The 17394-nt window shown below is 40.9% G+C and overlaps 1 protein-coding gene across 3 annotated transcripts; it reads left to right on the top strand.

The window, feature by feature from the left end:
- The first annotated feature begins 37 nt into the window (after positions 1 to 37).
- LOC118229661 (U2 snRNP-associated SURP motif-containing protein-like) lies at positions 38 to 16606 on the top strand. 3 transcript variants are annotated; one of them, XM_035421823.1, is made up of 26 exons: positions 38 to 279; positions 1700 to 1798; positions 2394 to 2505; positions 2906 to 3030; positions 3136 to 3203; positions 3290 to 3378; positions 4405 to 4440; positions 4534 to 4616; positions 5155 to 5320; positions 5835 to 6046; positions 6780 to 6823; positions 8648 to 8752; positions 9277 to 9343; positions 9851 to 10011; positions 10472 to 10634; positions 11036 to 11115; positions 11202 to 11289; positions 11545 to 11682; positions 12048 to 12222; positions 12564 to 12647; positions 12738 to 12801; positions 13311 to 13473; positions 13595 to 13705; positions 14218 to 14348; positions 15548 to 15712; positions 15983 to 16606. In XM_035421823.1, the coding sequence occupies exons 1-26, from the start codon at positions 220 to 222 to the stop codon at positions 16245 to 16247; spliced, it is 3054 nt and encodes a 1017-aa protein (XP_035277714.1). In that variant the 5' UTR covers positions 38 to 219; the 3' UTR covers positions 16248 to 16606. The 3 variants fall into 3 exon arrangements, with proteins under 3 accessions (XP_035277714.1, XP_035277715.1, XP_035277716.1); XM_035421824.1 differs by lacking the exon at positions 4405 to 4440; XM_035421825.1 differs by lacking the exons at positions 38 to 279; positions 1700 to 1798; positions 2394 to 2505; ... (5 more) ...; positions 5155 to 5320; positions 6780 to 6823 and having other exon boundaries at positions 5924 to 6046.
- Positions 16607 to 17394: the final 788 nt, after the last annotated feature.

Here is a 17394-nt window from a genome sequence, read left to right on the forward strand (position 1 = left end):
GCCCCACCCTCACCCCAACTCACTCCTACAACTTTGTAGCACTAGTTCAGTGAGCACCAAGTAGAGTGGTGAAGTTGGACTATGTCAAGCTCCACCCATTTGGCTCTGCAGTGAGCACCACTTGCAAATACTTGGCCCTACAAACCTGCAGCCTGCCTCCTCAGCCACAGGACTGGTTGTCTATCGATGATCAAGACATCGGTAATCGACTAATGTTACATGAAAATAAGCAAGATGGCGGATACAACGCCTGATAGTGCGCAGAAAGTCAGCGCTAAGGTAACCAAATAACAGAGTGAAAATCTGAATTTGCTAAAGACAATACAACTGAGGTTCCTGGCAATATATTTAGAGACTGAAACAAAAATCTGAAAAATATGTTTGTTGGCCTCTTGTGCTACGCTTAAAAACAGCATTACGATTGTAGCACTGCCAGGCCGTAACGTCGGGTTTTGTTTCCCTTATAGCTAACTAGCTACCTGTCAACTGTTTTGTGAACGACACGATTGCATAACGTTAGTATTTTTGAGCATACATAGGAACCACGTTAGCCAAGACTATCTAAAACGCACAGGTATGTGTATACATCACAAGTGGCTACAAGGCTTTTCAGCTAGGTAGCCAATTGTTTGTATGCCATGCTAGCTAACGTTAGTTGTAACGTAAAATAGCTAGCTAGGTAGATAGCCTACGTGGTTAGTCTTGTCGGTAATGTTAGCTAATCTGGCTGACTAAATGGGAATTTAAGGTAGTTTTCAAATAAGGACAGTTAACCTGCGTTTCACGTAACCAGCTAGCTTGTCGTCAATTATCTAACCAACTAGGGGAACACGTGCAAGGCTAAGTTAGCTACAGGGATTATGGATTCCCTCTTTAGCAAAACTAAGAGTGTCTTTGTTTTTGTTGTAAAGTCCAGTTAATCTGGTAGTGTAAGTAAGAAGCTATCTTATCTCGTGTTTGATTTTTTATAAAACGAGTTACATTCACCCCGTTCGTATCTGGATGCTATTGGGAACAGCCGCAGGTTGCTAACGTTAGTTAGCCTGCATACGTAGCCCACAAGCGCTAATGACAATTTAGTATTTCTATAGTCTAGTAATAGTGGTCAAATCATCTTGCGCGTTAGGTGTTCTTTTTGTACGGTACGATATTTTGTCTGAACTGCTGTAGACTATAGCTTTAATTGAGTTTACTTGTCAGCGAACACAATTAGGTAAAACGATTTTTGAAGTGCTAAGTGACAGCCTTTTAAAAGTTTGTCTTTTGTAATTGCTGCCGTTGCATGTTATTGTTAAAGCTACTGAAATTTCCGTAATTTTAAGTGGTTGAGTAATTTATGTTTGGACAGAAAGGGACAAATCCAATATTTTTCAAATCGACAGTGTGCTGTGTGATTTGCCAAACTTTAAACCTTTGTAACATTGATTGCCAGTTTCATATTACTGTAGAGTATGAGTTTATTACTTTGACAGCTATCTTGTCTACGTAGAAGACATTGGAAAACCTGAATTGTTTGAAAATAATAGTTAGGTGGTTTGCTGGTTCTGTAAATGACGCATTGGTCATACTGTTACTCTGGTCACCTGGTTCAGGTTTATGTGATGAGAGGTGCATCTTTTAATATTAATGAAATGGTACGAACGTCAGAGGCATGTCATTGGTTTATGCAGTAAACTTGTTTTTGTAATCTGTCATTTAGGCACTGTTGGAAAGTAAGCTTAAAGCCTTCAGCATTGGCAAGATGGCTGTTGCAAAAAGAACTCTCAGCAAGAAGGAACAAGATGAAATAAAAAAGAAGGTAAATGCACCAGTTTCACCATCCATGGCGCTCCTGTTTATGATGTAGTCCAGCTGAAAGTTGTTGAACGTGCATGAAAGTAAATGGAATATTGACACGTGTATGTCCCAGCCTAAACCACTCACCCCGGTTCCTACGCTGTACATGCTTCACGGCCCTTTCTCATCTCTTAGGGTATTTAGGGTGCTTAAGGTACCGCAACCAGTTTTCTTAAATTGAAAATTCCTTGTTCCAACATTCAGACGTTAAAATTTGAAGAGCAAAAGTTGCTAATTGCTTTCAGACTGTGCTAGTATCCACATCCCCTTTATAATGCTTTCTTTGCCATCTAGTGGTAAAAGGAAGATTCCGTAATTACCTAGGAAAATAGTTGAGAGAAGAAGACCTCTTTGGGATTTGAAAAGATAAGGAGTGCAGATTTTAATTGGCTCCAGTTGTGACACCTCAGATGAAGTAATCTTTAGTTGATGAGACTCGATATCATCTGTTTCAGGTGTACCGTTTCTTTTGTTTTGAAATTGGCTTGTTTGCACTGTGCTCTGCTGGTACATTTCCATAATGGTATATGCCATATTGTCATTGGAATGTTTCACAGGAGGATGAGAGGGCTGCCGCGGAGATCTACGAGGAATTCCTCGCTGCGTTCGAAGGGGGGGATGGCAAGATCAAGGCTTTTGTCAGAGGTGGCATTGCAAACGCAACAAAAGGTAAATGGACACTTTGAACTATGTTTGGTAGAAATCTGAAAGTCCACTGTGAAAAACTTCATAAAGAAGATCTGGTCTATAATGTCTACAACCTTGGTGGATTAGCCAGAGTTTCTTAAGGAAGTACACATTTTTCCAGTTGTGAGCTTGTAATTTTAATGCAAATTTTAATCCAGGTGTTGCACACTGACTACCGTGGTAGCTTTTGCTGCCTGCTTTGATAAAGTCATTTAACATGTAAAATGGACTGCATGACATGAGCCATGCAAGTCACCCTAGGTTCAGTCTTTTGTTAAGCAAATAATACTGTTACAAAAGAATGGTTATAATGTGGCTGAAAATTACCCACAAGCCCATTTCAAAATGGCCTAATATGTTTTTTTTTTAAATCTCCCTGCAGAAGAAGCTACTACTGATGAGAAGAAAGGAAAGCTCTACAAACCCAAGTCTCGCTTCACAGAAACAAAAAATATTTTGCCGCTAGAAACCCCTCCACAATTTTTATCAATAGAAAAAAATAGAAATGTAAGTATTGTTTTTAGCACCCTGTCTCTTTTTAATTTTATTTTATTTCCTGTTTTGTCCAGTTTAAGTGTTAGTACCACTACCTTGAAATATTTCTATTTTCAGGCCTCAAAGAAGGGGGAAAAGGGAAAGAAGAAAAGTAACCTGGAGTTGTTTAAAGAGGAGCTCAAGCAGTAAGGGACTGTTAACAATTCTTGCCGTTTTTATGGCGGTTCATTTCAGGGTACATTTTGATCATTGTGTCACTCGTGTCGTTCAGGATACAGGAAGAACGGGTCGAGAGGCACAAGATGAAAGGACGGGTCAGCCGATTCGAAGCCCCCTCTGGCCTGGACGGGAGGCGCTCATGTGAGTTCTGTACTTTTGTTAGAGAAGGGTTTTGGAGTCCCAGAGATGTCTTTTGTTTTTTCCCCACCGGAACCTCCAATATAGTTTGATGAGTTTTTCGGCTCAGTGAAGAGTGGTGACCACATGCTGGAGGTACACAGAATTTCACCATTCATATCAGACATTGAGCATCCATGCTCAGGCTTGAAAATCAGTTAATCTGTGCAATCGGACTCAGACTGGAGAAAATTCAGAAACCTCTCTGGCATTCCGTGGGCAGGCATGCCTGCCTCAGCTAGTTGTGCTAGACCAGTGGCTCCAAAACTTGCTCCTGGGGCCCTCCACTGGGTCTTTCAGCCACAATAGCAATTCCAGAATTTCAACAAGCTGTAAATTTTATGAATTAGGTGCTTTGCTTGTTTAGTGAGTTCATTTGCATTCAAAGTAGAATTCTCATGTTCATATTGTGCTTATTGTGTTCTATTGCACACAATTGCATAAGAAACGAGGAAAAATATTTTTTACTGACCACATTAAAGACTGAGGTGAATCAGTAGGATCCTAACTTGGGGGCACATGGCCACTAAAACTTACCATCTGGAAGATATGAAGAAAGACCAAGCAAATGATGAATCAAACCTGCATTGTGTTTACAAGTTTAAGAAGAAATATGAAAGGAATTAAACCTGTGTTCAGCAGCTATGAGCCAATGATTAATTTTAAACTTCTGTGTATTTGTTTGCTATATAGTACAATAAGCACAAATATGAACATGGGAATTTTATTCCTTGTGGCATGGTGGGAGTAACTGCGTGTTAAAATTCTGGGATTGCAGTTGTGGTTGGAAAAAAAAAAACAGCGTGTTCCCGGGTCTGGGTTTGAGAACCACTGTGCTAGAATATTCCCTGACTCTGAGCTCCTCTCGCTGTCCTATCGCTGGCACTGTCTGGCCTGCCCCACCCCCACACCTGACCCTCTAACCGTGCTGTGTACTCGCTCGTCTTTGTGTGGAAACAAGGTTTTACACTGCTTTTCTGCTTCTTTTAGTGGATGGTTGCTCACGAAGAAACCGTCCCTTCAGTGGTAATTTTATTTTATTTCGTGGCATGCTCTTATTTCATTGTTTTGCTGTCAGAATGAATGCAGCAACAACCATTTAACCATCTTGTTTTGCAGTTCTGGATGAGTCCGCACCTGGATCACATGATGTTGGAGACCCTTCTACCACTAATTTATATCTTGGAAACATAAACCCACAGGTAAAAAAAAAAGTGCTTAGATATAGCAGTCAGATGCTTAGCCCTGACCTAAAACTATGGCTTCTGTACAATTTATGCAGTGTGTTTTGTCTGCAACTTATTCATTGTTTTTTAATTCATTTTTAGTATATATATGTGTGTGTGTGTGTACATTTGTACATATTTGTTAAAAAAAAAAAAAAAAGATATTATAGTTATTTATTTTTTTACAAATCACAGCACAAAATTTACGAGTTTGTCAAATGTTGAAAGAAGTACTAACATTCCCATAAACATGTCATGCAAATGGCAGTGCACAAAACATTATGGTTATGTTGGATACAGCTTAAAACCAAATTTGGTCATCCCTTCCATATGGATTTCTTTTTGTTGCCATGGCTTGCATCTGTTCACGGGCTGTGAAAATGTCTGCCAGTGGACATGTAACATTATACGGGAATACATTAAAATATTGTCACTGGTAATGAGCGTCATTGCACGTGCACACCAGCCTTTTCAGACAGGTCCAAAAAGGTGACGGCATGTTTTCGTCCCTCAGATGAACGAGGAGATGCTTTGTCAGGAGTTTGGTCGTTATGGTCCCTTGGCCAGCGTGAAGATCATGTGGCCCAGGACGGACGAGGAGCGGGCCAGGGAGAGAAACTGCGGCTTCGTGGCTTTCATGACCAGGAGAGACGCAGAGCGAGCGCTCAAACATTTAAACGGTAAGGCTGTGTGCAGGGGATGATTGAGTGTTCCTGTAGTCTTAGTGTTTGTGACTACGTTTACATGCAGACAATATTCTGGTCATTGCCATTATTCCAAATATTCAGAGTAAGTTGTGTGTATACACTACTGATAAATTAATTTTATTTTAATATTCACGTTTACATGCAGCCGTGCATAGTCCGATTAAATAAAACAGCCTCGTTACACTGTCCCTTAAACTCTTTGATTACCGTTCAACATTTTATAAAGTAGGATATTTTCTCCCTCCGGCCAAAAAATGTTGTGTCTTTTTTGCAGGGCCGTCCGCCCTTGCACCCTGTGAACTGCTAGCTGTCTGGCTCATTTTTATAATGCAGTGGGTAGTAAGAGCAGTGCTGACCGTAAACAAGGCTGTTAATGTTGCAAACTGTCGTGAAAAACCTGATTGAGATAAATATTCCAAATAAGCTGTTTACATGTCCAAATCGCACCATTCTGCAAACAAACCTAATTTGAGTTGAATTATTCCAGGCAAAACCATTATGAATTTTGAGATGAAACTGGGATGGGGTAAGGGTGTCCCGATCCCACCCCACCCCATATACATCCCGCCCTCCATGATGGAACACACCCTCCCTCCGCCCCCCTCTGGACTCCCCTTCAACGCCCAGCCCCGCGAGAGGCTAAAGAACCCCAACGCCACGCTGCAGCCCCCACCGAAAAACAAGGAGGAGTTTGATAAGGTAATTTGCTGTGCAATTAATGGGTCATTTCAACCATTGTAATTGCTCAGTGAAGTAGCTGTTTTGACCTGTTCAGTTTATTAGGTTTGTTTGGTACAAAAGCATAAGTATTGCAACTATAATATTAGGTTCCATGTAGCAAGCAAGCTATACATGAAATGGACAGCAAAATTCACAATTAAAGATATTTATAATATTCAGAAAATGATCATGGATAATGGTATATCCTGTTTAGTGATTTGGAATAATGGTAAGTATGAGGAGAAATGAGAAATCAGAATTGTGACTGTTTTTCTTTTATTATTTAATGAACTATAACTAGTATTTGGTTGATTGTAATTGCTGATTGACATGAAGTTCAGTTAGTACTGTTTAAAATTGTCGGCTGTTTGTTAATTGAAAGCAAAGATTGCTGTGCATTTATATAGCTGAAGTGGTTTGCTTGTTTTATTAAAATGGAATTTTCTAGAATATAGAATTGGCCACTTAACTAAATAACTCAAATCTGATATGAACCTCTTCAGTTATTGAGTTGCACAAAATGTGCCTTTTATTCTGGAATTAGTGGACAGTTTAGCATAAGCATTTTCTTTGTATGAAGTTTTAAAACTGACAGCAGTAATGTAAAGTGCATATGTGCAAATTTTGATGCATTAAGTATTTTGATTGTTTCTTGTATTCAAACAATACTCACATATTCTATGTTTATTATCTGATGTGACTTCATATCCAGACTCTGTCGCAAGCCATAGTCAAAGTGGTTATCCCAACAGAAAGGTACATGTTTTTCTTTTTTTTTCCAATTGAAGTAAATTGTAGAAAAAAATTCCCAAATCAGTTATGAAAAAAAGTTTGAATTGGACAAAGCATGCTGCAAGAGGTTGGTTTGGGAGAGCAATAGTCAGAGGAGAAAGCTCTGGAGAAATGAGAGGAGAAATGATTCCACATTTGACTTGACGTGTAGATCTTATTGTCCATTATCAGTATGAAACTGCTAATCTGGTTATGGGTCTCAATGATTAATAGCATCAGAAAACTAACTTTTGGTTAAAAAAAATGTGCTGATGCAATTCTTAAACTCACTGAAGATAGTTTGCACAGGCTGTTTCCTCAGGTATTTGACATTTCATAAGATTCTTAACAAATGCCAAGTGCCAGAACTGTTTTGGATGAGGAAAGACTGGGGAGAAGGTTAATAAGTATAAAGTATCGAGATATAAGTGAATGTACAAGCACACACCAAATCTTGTTCTCCTAGAATTACACTAGGTGCCGAGAAAACATCTTTTTGAGTTTGAGTTGCATTAATAACTTTGCCAACATATTTTAAATGCACTAATAAGCACCATAGCTCTGCTGAAGTTTGGAGTACGCGCAAAGCATCCTGAGTATTGCTCACTCCAACCGCACACCCCTTGGGCCTCTGCCAGCCAAACATGCGCACAGCCAGCCCCAATCCCATGTAGTCTGAGCGACCTTTGACCTTTGACATTGGCCTTGGTGAGCTGCACAAGCTGAGCTGTCTCCAGCAGCGAGGGACCTGAAAAGCGTCACGGGACGGATTGGGAAAGTATTCAGGTTTTTACCTGGCAAGGGTACGATCGGCTCCAATACATATGACTGTGTTATATATGAAAGGCATCCCTTGTTGTTATGTTGGCCACTTTAATCGTAATCTTGCACACTCACCCCACCTCACCTATCCACTCCACATATATGACCTCAAGATGCACATTGCCCTGGTTACACCACTGAATGTGCCTTTCCCCCCTAATTTTTGTCATTCACATTTGTTCACTGTAATGCACTCAGAGGTTCTGTAATTATGTAGCCACTTTAAGATAGTACTTGGGGAAGGTATTGCTTAATGAAGGCCATTGAGGACAGCAGAAAAATCTTTTTTTAATTGTCATTGAGTTTAATTTAATTGAATGACACTGTATTGACAGATTCCTGGTTGTTAATCTTGTGAGTCAGTTTTAATTCTTAAAAAAGAAAAGCAGTCAAAATATCCTGGTTCTTTTTTTATATAATTTTATTTTTAGGTTATTTAAATGCTGAACTTCATTATTTTTCTAGTATTCTTTTATTAGGTTCTTGTTGGCTTGTTTAATGTTCTGAACGGTGTTTCATAATTTCAACAGCATTTATTCATCCATTGGTAAAGTGTTCATTTACTTTCTTGAAATTATTCTTTTATAAAATTGTAGTAAAAGCAAAATAGTTTTGGTAGGAGTTACGACCAAATAATCTTGGATTCATTTCCAAGAAAGTGTTTTCAAAACAGAAAATAAAAAGTGTATTCTAAATTTATGAATGGAAAAATTTTAAAATAAGGTCTTCCGCTATTTCAGGTCAGCATCTTGTACTGTTCTGCTCTAATCTCAATTATACCCTTTGCTCGATCGGTGTATTACGTGTAACCTTTTCATGAAAAACTTAAAATTTGCTTGCAGCAGCAAAAAAAAAAAAAAAAAAAAAAAAACTTCTCTGGCAGAAGCTCTAGTGTAATTTTAGTGAATGTGACATAAATATGTAGAAGAGAAGAGTTTTTGTATGATGATTCTGAATCTGTTTGCTCTAACTGTGTTTTTCTTGTAGGAATTTGCTCTCCCTGATTCACCGAATGATCGAGTTTGTGGTGCGTGAGGGCCCAATGTTTGAAGCCATGGTTATGAACCGGGAGATCAGCAACCCAATGTTCAGGTGTGTAAGACGCTTCCCTTTAGCTCACAAGTGCCCGTTTCACTGCTCAAAACCACTGCTTTTTCCCAGGATTTTGCCCCTGTGGAATTGGGTAGCAGCCAGCTCCTGGTATCTGCTAGCTGCACGTATGTCATTGGACCTGTATTCATGCTATGCATGTAACAGAGCAAATGAAATGGGAGCTATTAAGCTATTAAGTTATTTGGTTACAGCAGCTGCCTGCTTCTCATCAGGCATGTGCTGTTTTCTGTCTGAGGCAAAAGTCAGGTTTAGTGATTTACTGTCAGCCACAGTTTGTAATTGGATCTCATCCTCTCCTAAAATCCCCTTTGTTCAGTCTGATGATTCAAATGGGATCCCCTGTTTTAATTATTGGCATGACCAACTAGATACCAGAGCATTTAAACAGTGAATGCACACGCACACACACACATACACACACACTTTCCCAGTCATTTATGTGAGTGTTACGCCTCTGTCTTGTCAGCTGTTTCATTAGCTCATGTGATTTTCTTTATTAACAGGTTCCTGTTTGAGAACCAAAGCCCAGCACATGTGTACTACAGATGGAAGCTCTATTCCATTCTACAGGTGGGACATTGATTTCTTTGTAGCAGTGACATTCTATTACTGAAAACTTGGCATTGTCTTTTTTTTTTTCTTCTGGGTGGCTCCTGGTTGGTGCGCTTTGTGAGAGCAGGCATGGCTCTATTACAGTGTCTTCAGACAGTTATGGCTGGAAGTCCACATTATCTTTTAATGGTTGCCAGGGTTTTGATGGTTTTGAAGTCATATAGTGTTTCTCTGGCTCCTGCTACATTAGTTCCCTCCAACAATACCACAGGAAGCCACAGGCTATCACTTGCCGTCAGTGAGAGATTCACTAGCGCTAGCTCTTCTGTAGAACTGAAAGGCCTGTTTGGTGTAACCTAGTTCCAGGCTAAAGGGCGGGTGCATTTAACTTGGTGCAGTGCACTAAGTGGGTCGTGTTGCAGTAACTCACGAAGTGTTGCGATTTCCATTTAGAGAGGAAAAAGGGGTAAAGATGTTTAAAATAAAAAAAGTTCCTGGTTGACACGTGAAAATGTTTTGCTGCAGGGAGACTCTCCCACCAAGTGGAAGACTGAGGAATTCCGCATGTTTAAGAATGGGTCATTGTGGCGCCCCCCTCCACTGAACCCCTACTTGCACGGGACACTGGAGGATGAAGAGGAGGAAGAAGAGGAGGACGCCAGCAAAAAAGGCTGCTTGAAAGACGAGTGAGTTTCTCACATGGGGGGAGTGTTCAAACTGAAGGGACTTATATATTTTCTGTAAAATTGTGTATATGTGCATATATTTCCATGAATATTCTTCAGTAGATATATTTCTGTAAATATATTTCAGTATTTTGCACATTACATTGTTTATGCTGTAAGGTACCGAGTACCTTTAGAGAGGTGTGTTTGATTAAAGTAAAAGATTGAAGATGTAATGAGTGTTATTCTATTGGCTCATTTTTAGTTTGGAATACTGGGCTGTTTCCCCTCATTCTAGTTAGGCTGACACTCATTGGATCGATCAGTCACTCATCCTGGCCTTTGCCTGTAACCGGCATGACCTGGGCCAGCTTGAAGTCTCAGCCTGGGTTTCTCGCGAAAAAGAATCAGAAAATAAATGTATTTTTTAAGAAGTACGTTCTTCAACGGGGTTTGCTTCCTGCTCTTCCTTCTGCCGCAGCGAGAGAGACAAGCTGGAGGAGATGCTCCGGGCCCTGGCGCCCAGAAAGGGCGACATCGCGGAGGCCATGGTGTTCTGCCTTAGCCACGCGGACGCCGCTGAGGAGGTCGTGGAGTGCATCGCTGAGTCACTGTCCATCCTGAAGACCCCTCTGCCAAAGAAGGTGAGGTTCAGGAAAATCTGCTTGCCAGCTGTAGTACATTGAGAGGGAGTGAGAGAGTAAGAGAAGGGAATGACTACCCGTCTACGTTGTAAGCATAGTCAAATTAATTTCCCGTGGGATTTCTCATAGTTTTTTTGACAATTCTTGCCTGGAGTTTGAGTGAATGCAGATGTCTGGGCACTGTGTTATTTATCTGCTTGGCAAAATGTGGATATTCATATCATGTTTTGGTGAGGGAAATCTGGGTCTGGTTATCAGATTTTTCTGCAGATGTGGAATGTCAGTTTTTTGTTAAATCGACCAATGAAGAAATGCTCTTTAGTCTTGTGTCATTGCAAAGGCACTCTTGAAGGCTGGTGTCATAGCCAAAGTGCTGAAGTAATTGTTTTTCTTTCCTCCAGATTGCACGACTGTATTTGGTGTCAGATGTCCTGTACAACTCATCAGCTAAAGTTGCCAATGCTTCGTACTATCGGAAATTGTAAGTATGCTCTCTTAATGTGGTAGATTTATTGTTTTTAACTGAATTTGTTGTTTTTAATTTTTCTTCATTTTTTAACCATACAGCTTTGAAGCAAAACTGTGTCAGATTTTCTCTGACCTCAATGCCACTTACAAGACCATACAGGGACACCTGCAGTCAGAAAACTTTAAGGTATTTTTTTCTATTATTCACAATGATGAAAACTGACCAAGCAAAAGTAAAATAAACTGTCATTGAATGTGTATTTCCCCAGTGGGTTTTCACTTGCTTGTGTCTTCCAACCATATTTGCTCGAAGTTGAAGCCAGTAGATACTGGTCTGTTATGCATAATCGGAACACAGTGGTTGGTATTTGTGAGAATATAAGTACTATCCATTTTTGCGTTCACGAAGCCTTACTCTCCCATTGCTGGTGTTGCTTCTCAGCAAAGAGTGATGTCCTGTTTCCGGGCATGGGAAGACTGGACAGTGTACCCAGACCCCTTCCTGATCAAGCTGCAGAACATCTTCCTAGGCCTGGTCAGCCTGGACACAGAGAAGGCTACCCTCCAGCCTGTTGTTGAGGTCAGTATCGTGGTGTAAATTATACTAGACAAGCTCATATGGATGTTGGTGTCGCTCAGCAACTTCTAGAAATATGAAATTACACTGTCATCTGTTTTAATAGAATGGTTAAGGGAACAAATTGCCAGAAATGTCAGACCATTGTGCATAAAACCTGGTTTTGGGATTTTGTTCTGCACGACTTTTTATATATCACACTGGGTCAAGTCGGTAAGCTGTTAATCCAATAATTGTTTAGTTTGATCTGAATGCTCCACTTAGACACGCTAGATAACGAAGGTCTGAAGCAGTCAGCAAGCATAATTGCACTGAGTTTTTGGGTTGTGTAGGAAGCATGTTAACTTCTCTGACTCTGGGTTGGACAGGAGGAGCCTGCGGAAGACATCGATGGAGCCCCCATTGTGGAGGAGGAGCTGGACGGGGCGCCCCTAGAGGACGTGGACGGGGCTCCTATTGAGGCTCCCATCGACGGAGCTCCCCTGGATGACCTGGATGGGGTTCCAATAAAGCCTGTTGAGGAGGATCTGGATGGCATTCCCTGTTAGTACCTTTATAGGAAGATGTCCTTAAGAAATGCAACCTTTTACAGATCGCTTCTCCATACTGTGTGCTTTTGGGCCTTAATTTAGCATATTTTTTCTTCCTAAATATTTTAAATGCATCAACTTGTAAATTTTAAGCTTCAACAGCTGGGAGACCAAAATTTCAATGATAACAGTATGGAGTTGTCCATCTGGTTAGTCCAGAATTTGTGACTTCACGGGTATGGTGAGGTCAGAGAACGCCAGCATATGATCCATACGGTCAAATTAATTCTTTGGGCCAGTTTCTCATTTACAAATTGAAAAATATGTTCTAAATGTGCCTTTTTTCTCTTTCAGTGGACCAGTCTTTGCAAAAACAGGGTTTTAAGACGGCACCTTCAAAGTGGGAGGAAGTAGATGGTTCAGCACTGGAAGCACAAGGTGAGGTTTCTTTAGGTAATAATCTAGTTGAGCTGTGCTCAGGTCCTCTGATTTCAGGCATTTTTAACAGCCCTTTTCCATTTCCCCCAGCTATAACCACCTCTAAATGGGAAGTTTTCGATCAGCCAGAAGAGACTGAGGCAAGCCTGAAGAAGTAAGTGCCGCTAAATGTGAAAATAGCTGTTGTATGTACTGTAGGTTGTTGATGGCTGGCAAGCTTCCAGACACATGTTTTTGCTATAGCTCGTGAAATGCTAGGAGATGCTTTTTTTACTTAAAAAATATCGAAAAATAAAGATAAAATCAACTGTTTAACAATGGAAACCCTATGGAAGACTGTCAGAGGTTGCATGAAATGACTGGTCCTTAATGCAGTAAAATATGAAATCTTGGTTCTTCCTGCCAGACGCTAGCCCATGTACATTTAGGGATGGAAATGGTAGTCCCAGTGCATCGTAGTTTGAGCCACTCCAGGTTCTTACTAGAGCAGATGAGCGTGTTGAGTTGAAGCTGCCTGCTGGTGAATCCAGGAAAAAGTGTATTGGCTGAAGTGGCTAAGCATGAGTGTCATTTCCATCACTGGCCTTGCCTGCCATGTTTTTCCACCATGCCCAGGGACCTTGGAGGTAGTCCACTTTCATAATTCTACCTTTGTTTCTGCAGGGAGGAGGCGGAGAGTGAAGATGAGGAGGACCCCAAGAGTTCTATATCGGCAGAGCTGCCTCCACTGCCCAACCCAGCTCGGCCCGCCGAGTCCTCCGACTCCAAATCGGCCAAGGCCTTGGAAATCACAGAGGAGAGGCGTGCCAAGCTGCGGGAGATAGAGGTAAAAACAATAGACCCTGCACGTTAATCTCAGCTGAGTCCAGGTTCCCAACATGTTTGGTTCTCTGCTTATTTTTGGCTGAGTGGGTTAATGGGTCACATTCTCGTTGCTTTCTGTCCAGCTCAAAGTGATGAAGTTTCAAGACGAATTGGAATCGGGAAAACGGCCAAAGAAGTCAGGCCAGAGCATCCAGGAGCAAGTGGAGCACTATAGAGACAAATTACTGCAGAGGGTGAGGAAATAGGGTTTCTTGTGTATCCCATGCAATGGTTTTGATGCCAATTTCCAGTAATGCTATATATTGGGGTATACAGTGTACAGAAATAGCAGTAGTAATAATCTCAATACTGTCCTACTAGTGCATCATTTTGTGCACGTGTAATGCACATTTTTTAAATGGCATCTCTTCACACAGTGTTGCATGGTAGGAGCAGGAACAGTTTTTAATGCATGTGGCTCATTCAAACATTATAGTCTGATATTAAACTTGTTTTATAAAATCTGCAATTCTTTTAGCCAAAAATGCTTATAATTTTAACAGCAACGCTGTCACCCTGTGGTACTATTAACACATCCCAACCATTCATGAATTTATTCCTTCCTATTTGAGAAATTGTTTACCCGGATATGAAGGTGTGAACATCCAGATGTCCCCCAGCCCTACCATGCAAGAGCTCCATAATTGTACCTACCCTGAGCCTACCTGACAGGCCAAATCTGTTTTCCTTTCCCTTGTTTCTCCAGGAAAAAGAAAAAGAACTAGAACGGGAGAAGGAAAAAGAGAAGGAGAAAAAGGACCAGGAGAAACCTGAGGTCCGTTTGAAAGATGAGAAAGACAAAGACAAAGATGATTCCACCCCAAACAGAAAGGAGAGGTAGGAGATCTTAACAGCCTCTGAACAAATATAACACTGCATTTGCATGCGAATAAAGAAACAGTATAACAGAATATTTCCTTTTCCCAACTGGATAAATCTGGACTACATCTGTCTATAAGAACAGGTGATGTATTGTGGGTAACGGTGGCTCTCAGACAGCATGCGAGTGGAGCGGAGGTTGCCTTCACATAGGTCAGCAATTAATGGGCTACAATTACAATGAAACAAGGTTTACAGGAGAGTCTTTACTTTGAGGAATCCAAGTTTTTCCATCACAAACCGGTGCCTGCCCGCGGCAAATGGGTTCCCCCTCTGAGTCCGGTTCTGCTGAAAGTTTCTTCCTGTTATCAGTCAGGGAGTTTTTCCTTGCCACTGTTGCCCTAGGCTTACTCTTTGGGGGCTGGTTCTCTGTAAAGCTGCTTTGTGACAAAGCTCCTTTGTTAAAAGTGCTATACAAATAAAATTGATTGATTGATTGAAGTTTTGATGAGTTTTGGGGCTGTCTGTATTTAATGCATTCGACATAGGATGAATTATGAACTAGACACAGTAATTATGAACTATATACGGGAACAGAAGTTAGGTAAAGCTATAATATGATAATAATATGTTCAACTAAACATTTGGCTAATTGGTTGGCTGGCAAGCTAGCTGCAGTGCTGGCCATTTTCTCTGTATGTTTAAAAAAAAAAAAAAAAAAAAAGTCTTCTTGTAATGTCTTTTCAGATTCCACAAAGAATCTTTGTCTGTGGAGACAATATTGTCACCTTCTCTCTTCATTTCGCTGTTTGGCATATACTTTAATGGTGCACCTATTTGTCAGTCTCCGTGCAAAAAATATTTAACAAAATGCTTAGCAAATTTAGCTAATTGCATGCAACGGGGTAGGACCTGGGGAAAGCAGCGTAGGCCTACCAGGCTGAGCTTTATGTTTGCTCATGCACAAAGCTTGCGATTTTGTGACATCGGGAGTGAAATTGGAGTGGGAGAAATAACCAAAGCTTCATCCTTTTGAAACCCCGCTCCACGTTCCAGTCAAATTAAAGCCCACTCCACTCCTTGCTCCACTCCGCTCTTATTCTCTGGTCTCAGACGGATAAAGGTTGATCTTTCACACACCTGAAGCACATGCTCTCAATGGGGATTGTTTCATCGTAGCCGACTGCACCGTGACAAGTGTTTTGCTTGGTTGCCAGGAAACGCAGACACAGCTCCTCGCCCAGTCCCACGCCCAGCAGCAATCGACGGGCCAGATCGCCCTCCCCTCGCTCAGAACGCTCCACCCGGTCCTACACCAAGGACATCTCCCGCTCCTCACACAAAGACTCTCCACGGGACAGGAGCAGGAAGTCCTCCAAGAGGTACCACCTTTTACATCATGGGTGCTAGGCATGACAATGTTTTGGGACAGTGGTCTCAAGTTCAGAGGTTGTTGAAACTTCATGTTCATGTCTGTTCAGCTAATAATGCAATGTTTCTGTGTGGGGAAAACCCCTTTGAGTATGTAAAATTTTATAGCACTTCCCATTACATATGCACTTGTTTTTTTCTTCTTCCTTACAGAATTTTCTTTATATTTGCTGGTGGCTTGGGACATTAAAATGTTAATGCAATTTCCGCTTCACTTCTAGGTCACCTTCAGCACCCAGGACACCAAAACGATCACGAAGGTCCCGGTCGAGAACCCCAAAAAAACCAAGCAAGAAATCCAGGACTCGGTCGAGATCTCCACACCGATCTCACAAGAAATCCAGATCCCAGTCTAGGTCCCCACACCGATCCCACAAGAAGTCCAGGTCCCAGTCTAGATCACCACACAGATCTCACAAGAAATCCAGATCCAAGTCTAGATCCCCACACAGATCTCACAAGAAATCAAAGAAAAGTAAACACTGATGAATCATGTCCCTCCTACCCACAACTGTGATGTAGTAATAACTGGTGCGGAATTTTTTTTATTTTTTTTTATGTGCCTCAAAGATGGAAGAAGACACTTTGCTTGGAGAGCCTTCATTTCTTCCTCCTGTACTCTCCGTTCTTTTCCCCCATTCTGCACAAACAGCCATGTTGTCTCCATGATTAGAGCCAACAATGTTCTATATTGTATGATAATGACATTACCTGGTGTCCCAATTTTCCACACGGAAATCATTGCTGTGGCAGGTCAGTCTGGTTTCCAGGCAGGTGACTGTAGTCTTATTTTCATGATTGTTCCTTTTTTGTAGTTCTCATTAAAAAAGAATTTAAGATAAAAATTTGTTGTCTAGTTTTATTGAACATATTTTGAAAGTTCTGAACATATGTTTAACTGGGAAAACTGCTGTATAGACTTTTGTGATGTCAAGCACCTTGTGATGTCTGGTACCTGGTTGGGGTACATACTGTACTTAAAGCTTTGGCATAACCTTTTAACAGGAATCATTACAGTTCTATGTTCATTGACAATTTAATGACATTTGTACTTGATTAATTTGATGGTAATGCATGTTTTTAAGGAGAGCAGGACTGTCTGACCTGCTTTGTATTTTTATTTTTTAGTATTCATTAATTTTTTTCTTTATTCAGGTAGAAATTGGATAGGGTTAGGGATAGAGAGGGGAGCACAGGTGGGAAAGTGCCATGGCAAGGTTCACATCTCCACCCACGCATTTTGCCAGTAATAAATACAGTTAAGTTTGATGCATGTTGCTATTGAATTACCAGATGCATTACATTGTTTTTCAGGCTGATTGCCAACACCAGTCTTAGCCTTGGAAGCTGACACCAGCATACCACACTACATTGCATATTTGTGTCAGAACAGCAGATTTCCCAATAGATGGTCTTATTCTCGTACAGACCAGTAATTGTGCTTCTGGTAATTCATGCAGCTGGAGGAATTATGAACAAATTTGTTTACTGGTCTTACATCATTGAATCATAGGTATGTGGGGTGCATTAATAAAGAAAAAATTAAACGTACAACAGATTGTAGAGACTGGGATTGTGGAATGGGTTGCAGTTCACCTTGTCTCTGGCTGATGCCAAGACTCATTGGCATTCT

Source organism: Anguilla anguilla, chromosome 6 (assembly GCF_013347855.1).
Source record: "Anguilla anguilla isolate fAngAng1 chromosome 6, fAngAng1.pri, whole genome shotgun sequence".
NCBI lineage: Eukaryota > Metazoa > Chordata > Actinopteri > Anguilliformes > Anguillidae > Anguilla > Anguilla anguilla.